Raw genomic sequence first — 12,218 nt, 5'->3', positions numbered from 1 at the left:
GTTAATAATAATGGCATAATCGGAACTTCTGGATTCAGGGTGGCATCTTTGCCAGCTCTTTGGTATTGATGAAGGTTACTAATGGCTTATGATCCATCTGTATGGTGAATTTGAGTCAGAGGACATAATCAGAGAACTTTTCATAGGTCCACGTGAATACTTTCTTGATGACAGCGTTCAGTATCCATTAACGCCCTGGAGGCCTAGTAGACTGGCTGTTGGGAGCCATTGCGCTGGGTTTGAAAAAAAACTGATCTTAAGCCAATGGAAGTGGCGTCGGCTGAAACATTGTCGGGAATTCCATGGGCCAGGGCTTTGGTAGAGATGAGCATGTGCTTGATTGTATCAAAGGCCCATCGTTGGTGTGTCCCAATACCAAGCCTGGCCCTGTTTAAAAATTTATCTCAGAGGTCCGTTGATGTGTGTCAGTTGGGCAGAAACTTGCCATTCCCATAAAGCGTTGGAGTTTGGTCAAATTAAGGTGTGGCAGAAAATTCTTTTCGGCCGCTGTCTTTTGGGGATCTACCTTGACTCCTGAGGCAGCGACAATATGGCCCAGGAAGTTGATGGTGAGTTTGGAAAACTCACACTTGTGGTTTAGTGAGGGACCTGCAGATGTGACAGTACTGCCCGTATTCTGGTATCATGTTCCATCGCGGTGGAGCCATGGATGAGAATTTCATCCATATGATAAATGACATCTTCAACGCCCTCTAAGCATTGGAAGCTTTCAGATGCTGAGGTGATTCCAGACGGAAGGTGATTAAAACCTAAAGGGAGTGATAAACGTAATTAAGAGTTCGGAATCTTCATCCAGTGGAAGTTGCCAAAAGCCACAGCTGGCATCTAATCTTATGAAGACTGAGTTGCCCATGAGCTTCGCCAAACTCACATTCACAGATGCCACTGGGGTGAATTTCTTTTTCTACCACCTTATTCAATTGCATAATGTCAACACAAATATACAAAGAGTTACTGGCACCAATACCGAAGCAGCAAGTAATGGGCTGGACGACAGGTGATATCACTCCCTGGTGTAGCATGACATCTATCTCCCTCCTGACCTTTCATAAGAGAGGGTGCGGAACCTTCCGCAGGGCAAATAGCACACTGGCTTAGCAGTTGGTTTCAAGGTGATATGGTATGTTATTTGTATCTTCCTCAGTCTAGTGAACAATTTAGAGATTTCTCTCCTGAACTCGTCAGATCTATCGTGAATGCCTAGCCAATCTATCTTGCAAATAAGGCAAGTCAGTGCAAGCTCCACGGCTCAGTAGGGAGTACTCCCGATTTTCGATGATGTAAAGGACTTTAGTAATTTTTCTTCCTTTATATCAAAGAGTGGCAGTCATCTGGCCTGGACCTTCAGTGGAGTGCCCCCTGGGCCATGGAGTCAGATGGTGGATGGCTGGAGGAAACCAGGTTTCAGGCAGGTGTGTTATCAGAGAGAATGGACAATCCCACTCCTGTATCCAATCTAAAAGTTGTCTTGTGGCAATTTACCATTATGTCGGTGTCCAAACATGCCCTTTGGATTCTGTGAACTTAGCTAAAAAAAAGGGGTTGATATTCACGAGGATTCTCTAGTGCTTTACAAGCTGTTGAGTGTAGCGTGCCTTTAAGTTTTTGACCTGAAGCTGAATGCGTTCCATCACAGCAGACTGTTTGTTGATGCCTACCCCTGTGTCAGGAGTGGCACTCTGCATCGGCTAGACAGGTGTGGCAGTGAGGTGGTCGCTTCACGCCACAACAGAAGTACCTAACAATGGCTGCAACCATGCCTAGTTTCTTCCTGCATCATCTGCCTCAGCCGCCTTCCACCCTTCCCAGCCCACCTGGCCAAACTTCCTCCAAGGTTCTCTGGCCTAGCCCAGAACTTGCATCTTTCTCTGCTTTCCTCCTATGTCCGCTCTAGCGCTCTCTGAACTCATCTTGTCTAAAAAACCCACCTAAAGCTCGCTCGATACTATTCTCGTTAAATGGAGGACCAGATAACCTCCCTAGCTGGCTCTCACGTTAGTTGCTATTGTTAACAGCTCACTCTCCACCCAGGTACAGTCTCCCACTCGTGCAAATCAGCTGTCATCGTCTCTCTCCTCAAAAGTCAGCCTTATCTCCTCCATTCTTGCAAGCCAAAGCAAATCTCCAACTTCCCTTCCTCCCCAAAGTTCCTGAATGTGTTGTTGCCCCTCAAATCTGTGCCATTCTTTCCCAGAACTCTATGTCTGAATGCTTCCAATCAGGCTTCTGCCCTTGTCACAGTACTGAAATGACTCTTCTCAAAGTCGCGTGTGATTGTGACAAAGGTAAACTGCCTCTCGCAATTCACAACTTGTTAGTATCTCTTGATATGGCTGACCACACCATCCTGCTCTAAAGTCTCTCCACTGTGGTTCAGCCGGGATGAACTGTACTCGCCAGGCTCCAATCTTTTCTTTCTAACCATAGTCAGAAAATTGTCTGCAATGGCTTTCCTTCCCATTACTTAGGGGTCCCCCATGATTTATCCTTGCCCTCCTTCTATTCCTCATCAACCTGCTGTCCTTGACAACATCTGAAACACAAGTTTCCATATGTATGCTGAAGGCACCCAGTTCTACCTCACCACCACCGTTCTCGACCCCTCAATCGTCTCCAAACTTAGTCCTATATCCAGTACTAGGTGAGCAGAAATATCCTCCAGTTAAATAGCCAAAGTCATTGCTCCCCCTCCACAAACTCCGTTCCCTAGCCACCGATTCCATCTCTCTCGCTAGCAACTGTCTGAGGGTGAACCAAACTGTTTGCAATCTTGTATCATATTTCTCCCCAAGATGAGCTGTCAACCACATATCATGCCATCACTAAGTCCACCCATTTCCACCTTTACAACAGTACCCAACTCAACCTCCACCTCAGTTCATCTGCTGCTGAAGCCCTCAAGTTACCACTAGAGTTTGTTATTCCAATACAATCCTTGCCAGCCTTGGATGTGCTACCCACTGCAAACTTGAAGTCATACAAAATTCTGTCGCCCACGATCTAACTCACGAAGCCCCATTCACCGATCACTCCAGTACTACAATGGCTCCCAGTTAAGCGATGCTTCGATTTTAAAATTCTGACCTTGTTTTCAAATTTACTTTTTAATTCATTCATAGGATGTGGGCGTCACTGGCTAGGCCAACATGTATTACCCTAATTGCCCTTCAGAAGGCGATGGTGAGCAACCATCTTGAACCACTGCAGTCCATGTGGTCTAGGTACACCCGTTAGGAATGGAGTTCCAAGATTTGACCCAGAAACGGTGATGTATTTCCAAGTCAGGATGGTATATGGCTTGGAGAAGAACTTCCAGGCGGTGTTCCTATGCATTTGCTGTCCTTGTCCTTCTAGATGGTGGCAGCCGTGAGTTTGGAAGTTGCTGTCTAAAGAAACTAAGTGAGCTCCTGCAATGCATCTTATAGGTGATACACACTGCTGCCACTGTGCGTCGGTGGTGGAGGGAGTGAATGTTTGTGGATGGGGTGCCAATCAAGTGGGCTGTTTTGACCTTGACGGTGTCAAGCTTCTTGAGTGTTGTTGGAGCTGCACTGATTTGGGCAAGTGGATCACACTCATGACTTGTGCCTTGCAGATGGTGGACAGGCTTTGGGGAGACAGGGGATGAGTTACTCGCCACAGGATTGCTAGCCTCTGCACTACTCTTGTAGCCACAGTATTTAAATGGCTAGTCCAGTTCAGTTTCTGGTCAATGGTAACTCCCAAGATGTTGATAGCGGGGGATTCATTGATGGTAATGCCACTGAAAGTCAAGGGGTGATGGTTAGATTCTCTCTTGTCGGAGATGATCATTGCCTGGCATGAATGTAACTTGCCACTTGTGAGCCGAAGCCCAGTTATTGTCCAGATCTTTCTGCATTTAAACATGGACTGCTTCAGTATCTGAGGAGTCATGAATGGTGCTGAACATTGTGCAATCATCAGTGAATATCCCCACTTCTGACCTTATGGTGGAAGGAAGGTCATTGATGAAACAGCTGAAGATGGTTGGGCCTAGGACACTAGCCCGAGAAACTCCTGCAGTGATGTCCTGGAACTGAGATGATTGACCTCCAACAACCACAACCATCTTCCTTTGTGCTAAGTATGACTCCAACCAGCAGGGAGTTTCCCCCGATTCCCATTGGCTCCAGTTTTGCTGGGGCTCCCTGATGCCACACTCGGTCAAATGCTGCCTTGATATCAGGGGCAGTCACTCCCAACTCACCTTGGGAAGTTCAGCTCTTTTGTCCATGTTTGAACCAAAGCTATAATGAGGTCAGGTGCTGAGTGGCCCTGGCAGAACCCAAACTGGGCGTCAGTGAGCAGGTTATTGCTAAGCAAACACTGCTTGATAACACTGTTGATGACCCATTCCATCGCTTCACTGATGATCGAGAGTACACAGACGGGGCGCTAATTGGCCGAGTTGGATTTGTCCTATTTTTTGTGGACAGGAGATACCTGGGCAATTTTCTACATTGCCGGGTAGATGCCAGTGTTGTCAATGTATTGGAACTGCTTGGCTAGGGGCACGGCAAGTTCAGGAGCATAAGTCTTCAGTACTATTGCCAGAATATTGTGAGGGCCCATAGCATTTGCAGTATCCAGTGCCTTCAGCCGTTTTTGATATCACATGAAGTGAATCGAATTGACTGAAGACTGATATCAATAATGCTGGGGGCCTCCGGAGGAGGCCAAGATGGATCATCCACTCAGCACTTCTGGCCTTACCTTTTGAACTGATATGTTGGGCTCCCCCGTCATTGAAGATGGGGACATTTGCGGAGCCTCCTCCTCCAGTGAGTTGCTTAATTGTTCACCACCATTCATGACTTGGTGTGGCAGGACTGCAGAGCTTAGATCTGATCCGTTGTTTGTGGGATCGCTTAGCTCTGTCTACGGCATGCAGCTTATGCTGTTTGGCACGCAAGTGGTAAAGTGGTCTTATGTTGTAGTTTCACCATGACACATGGGTTTCACCAGGTGGACCACATGGGTTTTTATGGCAATCGACAATGGTTTCATGGTCATATCAGACTTTTAATTCCAGATCTTTATTAAATTCAAATTCCACCATCTGCCATGGTAGGAAACGAACCCGGTTCCCCAGAACATTAATCTGAGTCTCTGAATTACTAGTGCAGTGATAATACCACCATGCAACCACCTCTCCCAAATATGCGAGGGGCAGCAGGTTAGGTGTCATTCCATCAAAGACACATTTCTCAGGTAACCCAACAAAGATGTTTGCAAAAGCTGGGCCTACGGGGATCCCATGGCAACACTATCTATTTGGGCATACATGGTGTCATTAAATCTGAACTCAACTGCGCAAGTTGCCGACTTCATAAGTTTAATGAATACGGATTCACGCAATGGTGGCGGGTCTAGATCACCATGATATAGTGAAGAAGCACATATACCTATGGCTTCCTTAAGTGGAACATTGGTGAACAGACTAGCAATGTCAACTGAACACATGGACATAGCATTGCCATTGATATGCAAGTCCTGTGTGGCCTTCGCAAATGTGAAGGAGTCCTTCACCGTGTATGTGGAAAGCTTGGTCAAAACTGGTTGTAACAATTCACCCAACAATTTGGCCAATTCATGTTATGCAGAACTGGTCAAAGTTAAGATGAGGCATAAAGGGACATCACCTTTGTTGCCTTGGGCAGCCCATACATATGCAGTAGCTCATCGCTCTTACACGTGACCAGCAAGCTCCAACAACCTCCTAGCCTCACATATTTCCAATTTGTGGATGATACGTTTGCTATATTTAAATCTGCAGCTCCATGTAACAATTTCCTTACATATCTTAATGGTTCCATCCTGCGCTCAAATTCATTATGAAATGGAACAGTCAAATGAACTCCCCTTCTTTGACGTACTAGTTGAGAAATCTGCCAGGGAATTCTCTATCACAGTCTACTGCAAGCCTACCTTTGTTGGTCAATATATGTGTTGGATTCTTACAGTTCCACACGCTATAAGTTTGGTCTTATCAGCAACCTCATAAATAGGGCCCGAGTCATTTGCTCACCATGCAAGCTTGATGTTAAAATAGGGTGCATCAAAGGCATCCTGCAGGATAATGGCTACCCTGATCAGATCATTTTGCGCTGTATATCGTGCAAACTCATAAACGGGCCTAAGGCCATCACTTTCGGCCCTGAAAAGTGTCTAGTCTACCTCAGATTACCCTGGAAGGGCAAGGTATCTCAAAAATTTGAGCAACAGGTAAAGCTAGCTGTTGTTAAACAGTTGCAACACAAGTGGTATTCGCCACTAACAGGATGCTGCCGCCAAGCCAAAAAGACGATCTGCCTATCACATAAATGAATAAGGTGGTGTGAATTCCAGTGTGATGCTAGGTATGTAGGCCGTATGCCCCTAAGACTGGCGGATCGTATCAAACAGCATGTTCAAGCCGCTGATCGCAATGGGCAGGGTACAGGCCATATCCAACCAGCCCGTGCTTGCAAAAGCCAAACACATTGTCAACATTAGATGTGATTCCGCGATTGGGCAACATTTGCTAAATAATCCTTAATGTGCTAAGAATTATGCTGACAACCAATTTAACATTGCCAGTCGGGCTCGCGGTATGGCGCATTTATGTGTACTGGAAGCTACCTATATTAATACACAGGGTCCTGTTCTTTGCAGACAGAAAGAACATGTATACACATTGCACCTGTTTCAGCTAAACAAAATAGCCACTTGCTGACTTAATCCTCAGGGCAATGCCTTGACCAATCAGGGTCAAGCTGCCTGGTTTAAATTTTAAATAATGCTTGCCAGTTAACTAACAGACACCATCAGTGGTGCATTCTCCATGGCAACAACACTTGCCAGCCAATCAGCACTCTCTTCACATACAGTATAAATTGTTGTTTTCCCATTACGTTGGTATTTTTGCGAGTGTCCTGATGAGTGCAAGACGTCAAGTTTAGACATGTCTCTTTTTTCAGCAATACTCAAGTTCTGTACTACCAAATGACTAAGTAATAGACTTGGATATTATTACTGTTTCTATGATACCCATTAAAAATAAGATTGCACTCTATGTTTGTAAATGGAATGATAATCTTAAACAAAAGAAAAAAATGCATTTATGTTTTAGAGGTATACAGGAAATTGGCTTGCACACACAATTGAAGTATAGCAACAAGTGATCTTTATATTTTTTGTAGTGGGATTGAAAAAAGCAGAATCCTGAATTATTCAGAAAGGAGGCTAGAACAGCTGACATCTTGTTGCATTCATATTGTTTCTGACACACTGCTTCCAGTTGGCAAAAAAATGCAAATGAAATCACGACTATACTGTAAAACATTGATTTTATTTCACATTTGAGACATTATTTCTAAATTAAATCACTGCAACAAGGTATAGAGGGAAAGATACAACCCAGAGGTGAAAATATATTGTATCCAAATAGTAAATTGAGATTAGTTAAGCGTCCATTTTGGAATAACGTGCATTCAATGTAAACAAACATTGTGCTTAAAAAAAAAAGCAGCAGTAAGAGATTCCATTGTAATTTTTCCATACAGTACCTTACAAATGAATGCCCAAGTGATTTACAGAAATCCTCAAGTGCCATCGCTTTCTGTGCCTTCATTGTTGAGGCAAAACTAGGCAGGAAAAGGACTCCAGGGCTTTTGCCTTTTATTTTCTGATATGCTAATTTAGGTTGATCTGGACGAGTTAGGTATTTGGTCGATTTCTTACGGCATCCTAGAACAGCAAAACATGAATCAACATACGCAGGCAATCTTTACACTAGTTAGGCACAAATCAGCTCAAATACATTGATAAGCAACATAGGACAGGATTTAACCAGACACCGGGGTCACCACTTCCTGGCAAAAAACATTGTGAGCACACCCCAGCTTTGGCAGATCACCCCACAGCTGAGCTAGACAGGGGATCTAGGAAGGAGGTAACCTGGGGAAGCCTCCAATGGGCCCAAGAGACCCATGGACCCATTTATGGAGGCTTCCCCCCCCACCCCCACATCCGACCCTGTCCCTTGCCCACCACCAGCCTGCACAGTGAAAGCTGCCCGGCTGGACTCTTGGTGTGAGCCTCTCCTGACCCTGGTTTAATCACAGCAGCAGGAGATGAGGACCTTAAGCGGCCATTAATCACCACTGGAGAATTCTCCACATTTATTACTACTTGTTAGCCCATTACACATGCACAAAATGGAGGAGGAAAATATTTATTTCCCCTTAAAGTTTCCTTCCTTCTTGGCTTTTGTTTGTATTCTAAGTCTTCTTTCTTTCCATCTTTCACATATTTTCTCCCATTGTTCTCTCTGTGACTATCTCCAACTTCTAATACCCACTTCCTCTCTTCCTAGTCTCTCCTTCTCTCATTGTACTGAACATAAAGGCCTGGACTTTGCAGTCAGTGGCCCAAGGGACAATGCTCACCGTGAAACCCAAGAAAACTTCCCACACAACTCTACCGTGTTAATTTCCTCTACTTCAACATGACTTGAATTTGACATCACCTGTGGCATCTAGCAACAATGCAAGCAGCAGGCAGGCTGCTGAGTCAATCAGATTCAAGAGTTCTCACAGGGCAGGAGTAAACAGAGAGGGAGGAAGGAGGGAGTAAAAAAAACAGGGCTATAATTCACATTTTAATCATTTTACAGAAAGCAAAATAAAAACTGGGGCAAATATATGGGTTAAGGAAGAAGCTGAATTATCACAAACATTAAGAAAATTATTTTAAAATTAATGGAAGCTTTTAATGTTCTTGAAGGAGTTACACACATGTGTAAAATTAACTTTTTCAGGGCTAGAGAGGTTGTTCAAAAGAAATTATGACTTAGAATGCCATTTAAAACTCAGTCACCCCTCACTCAACAAGCTTTAGCATTTTACATGTTTTTTGCAGTGACAATAGTGTGTAAAAAGCTGGTGATCACATTAATTCACTGATTCTGTGTTGATTGCATCTGCAATGACTGCAACAATGCATCCTCTATGGAGTAGCACAGTATCATTGGCAGCAATTCGGACTTTCACATTTAAAATGCAAGTGCTGTCACCAGAAATTGCTGTCAGTTTAACACAGTTATGCCAACAAATGCTGATAGTTTCACTGTCTTTACAGCTGCAAATTCCAGGCCCTGTATTTATACACACACGTTGCTATGGTATTGCTTCTAGGTAAATGTGCTCTGTGCAATGATAACTAGCATTTGCTGTGGTCCTGCTGCAAGCTAATCAAGCACGTTAATATAGCAAATGTACTCAAGCAATATTTAACATATCTGCTTCAAACTTACCGATAGATACTAAAATAAATAAACATGTCTATGCATCCGTAACATTATATAGAAATTTACAAAACTAGCTTAAAATGTAAGAAATTCTGTTTACCTCTCGCTAAAACCTGCTATTCCTAGTAATTTACATCATGGGTCTAGAAATTCAACTGTTCAGCACCTGTATTGAATGTTACCCATCTCCAATATGGCTGTTAGGCAGCACCCACAAAGTGAGTCAGCGCTGTATTGGCTAGTGTTTATGTTAGCATTATGAATGCAGGTCCAGAACATTCAAAAGCGTAAATAATAACTTAAAATGAAGGATCTACACAAATTGAATGCCCCAGAGCTTCACTCGCCATGCGCTGTACAGCACAATGTGGTGCCAACTGACTCCACATAAGAATGCAGGTCGCTCCCCATAATTCGACTATTAATCAGCCCCACCTAACCACTGATCTACCTTCCACCTTGCAAACACCCACCGCCCTAGTCATCAACTGGCCCCATTTTCTGACTTATTTGATGTTAGCAGTTGCCCAATCTTGAGCATCATTTCGCTGGTTAGCTGCTTCTTACACTCCTTGTTTCACCCACTTCATTGAAATTAGGCTAAAGGTCCAAAATCAGACAAGCCTCAGGCTTCACCATTGAGACACAGGGGTTATACCTTGCTCCAGTTTATGTTGCTTGGCTCAGTTGGAAGCACTCTTACCTCAGCATCAAACACTTGTGGGTTTAAGGACTTATCCAGGATTTGAGCACACAATCTAGACTTCAATGCATAGCGTGTGAGCTATCCTTGTAGTTACAGACACCCTCCAAGGGATTCTTTGGCCTTCTCAAAGGAAAACAGTGTTTCCATGGCAGAAAATTTTCATTAGTATACAACAGCAAAAATAATGGCCTTGCTATGAACTCCCCACTCCCAACAGGAATGGGAGGGTTGGGGGTGAGGGGTTTAAAAGGTCAAATATGCATAACCCATGCCATATCGGGCACATCTAAGTGTCCTGTCAAAGAGAGACAGGAATCTTATTAACATATTTAAATCGGGATCCTATAGCGTAATTGGGAACTCAATTCAAAATAACTGGTGCTTTATGGCTTTCCTGAGGGCTCAGAAAACTCGCCAGTGAAATGTAAGGTAACTGGTTCTTATAATACTGTTTATGGGCCAGGAGCTAGATCGCTTCCCCTGGATCCCTCTAGGAAGCCTACAGCAATTGCCAGCCCTGAACTTCAACAGCCAGCTCACTTCCCCCACCAACTCCTCAAGCCCTTCTAATCACAGGCCTCCTCCTTCCAGTCTACCAGAAGCAAATGAGATGTTAGCTTAGATTATTGCTCAAGTTTCAAAATAGCACTTGAACCCAAGGCCTTCTGACTCAGGGGAGAATACTACCACTGAGCCACAGTTGGTACCAGACATTCTGTATTTGTTTAACTGCTGGGACTTCAAATACAGTTTCTACAAGAACAGAAGGACTTCCTCTCAGAAACCTGACACTGCATGCTAGAATTTAGGATAGTGTAACAATACTTGATGTGAATCACCAGGGTCTTATTCACGTTTGCTCAGGTACCAGAATAAAAAAAGATTTAGAAAACATTGCTGTTAAAGAAAGGTTGCAATTGTTGTTTAGGCAAAACCACGTATTGGCACATTTCAAACAGATCCAATCATTATATATCTATTAGGTATGTATTATATTTTAATGTGCAATTTTCCTTCATTGATAAAAGTGGGAGAGTCACAAGGTGCCAGGCTTGAAGGAATGGTGAGCTCTAGAAGGGTTGTAAGGGTAGAGAGAGGGAATGGTGAGGCCATGGACGGATTTGAGCAAAAAGATTAAAATTTTAAATCCAGGCATGGTGAACTATGGGGGAGCTAATGTAGGTCAATGAGCACAGGATGATAGGTGAGTGGAACTTGGTGTGTGTTATAATATGAACAGAAGAATTTTGGATGAGCTCAGGTTTATGGAAGGTGGAAGATGACAGGCTAGTGCTGAATCTTCAACATCTGTTTGAACAGGAAGATAGGACCCTGGTTTAATGTCTCATCTGAAAAACAGAAACTGTGACATTGCAGCATTCCTTTAGTATTGTACTGAAGAGTCAGGCTAAATTAAGTTCTCAAATATTTAGTGAGACTTGAATCACAAACTTGCAGATTCCAAGGGAAGAATATATCAGAAACAACAAGTCCTCTTCACAGCATTAGGACTATATTCTTGGCAAATGTATGTTATTCTTGGCAACTGTATGTTATTTAAAACGCAGTGCAACCTTGATTATTTGCAACAATGGAGAGGCCTCCTTGGTGGTTAATGAAAATTGGCTGATTAACACAAGTTTCCATCAGCTGCCTTTGTTCCTACAGCACAGAAACACTCGAAACATAGTAATCTGGTTTATGAAATACAAACAATAAAAACAGATTGTGCAGTGAGGTGAACATTTTCTATGGAAATTCAGATGGATAAAGCAGAAAAAGTGAATTAAAGCGTAGAGAATGGCAATTCATCATCCACATGAATTAAAGTTCTGTTGAATAATAGTTTTGATGAAAAAGCAATATTCAAAAATTACAGCAAGAGCCACCTCAAATTATCAGATTAACAGTGTGCTGACTGGTTATAAAGGCAGTCAACATTCATATTTCCTCAATTTATTCAAGTATGTTAAAAAAAATTAATTTTCCAAGAGTAGAAATTCTTGTTCTTACCTCTTGGGGGTGGATCGGAACTTCCACACACCTCAGATGTATCCTTGATATCCCCAAACCTCAACTATCCCCAGCCACCGCAGCACCCACCCCCACCCCCTTCAAAATCTGCAGGCAGAGCACAATGTACAAACATGCCTGCATTACTTTAAAAGATGAGTGAGGGGT

At 43.4% G+C, this 12,218-nt stretch overlaps 1 protein-coding gene across 1 annotated transcript in view; it reads right to left on the bottom strand.

Annotated features, from left to right (window-relative positions):
* Positions 1-12,218, bottom strand: part of LOC144682966 (palmitoyl-protein thioesterase ABHD10, mitochondrial-like) — a 65,672-nt gene that overhangs the window by 44,367 nt on the left and 9,087 nt on the right. Inside the window, exon 2 of the mRNA XM_078545899.1 lies at positions 7,590-7,770. Coding sequence (XP_078402025.1) covers positions 7,590-7,770 — 181 coding nt within the window. The remainder of the gene's footprint in view (positions 1-7,589; positions 7,771-12,218) is intronic.

The sequence above is a fragment of the Cetorhinus maximus genome, chromosome 7, assembly GCF_964194155.1.
Source record: "Cetorhinus maximus chromosome 7, sCetMax3.hap1.1, whole genome shotgun sequence".
In the NCBI taxonomy this organism is placed as follows: Eukaryota; Metazoa; Chordata; class Chondrichthyes; order Lamniformes; family Cetorhinidae; genus Cetorhinus; species Cetorhinus maximus.
This window is presented reverse-complemented; position numbering and strand designations above follow the sequence as displayed.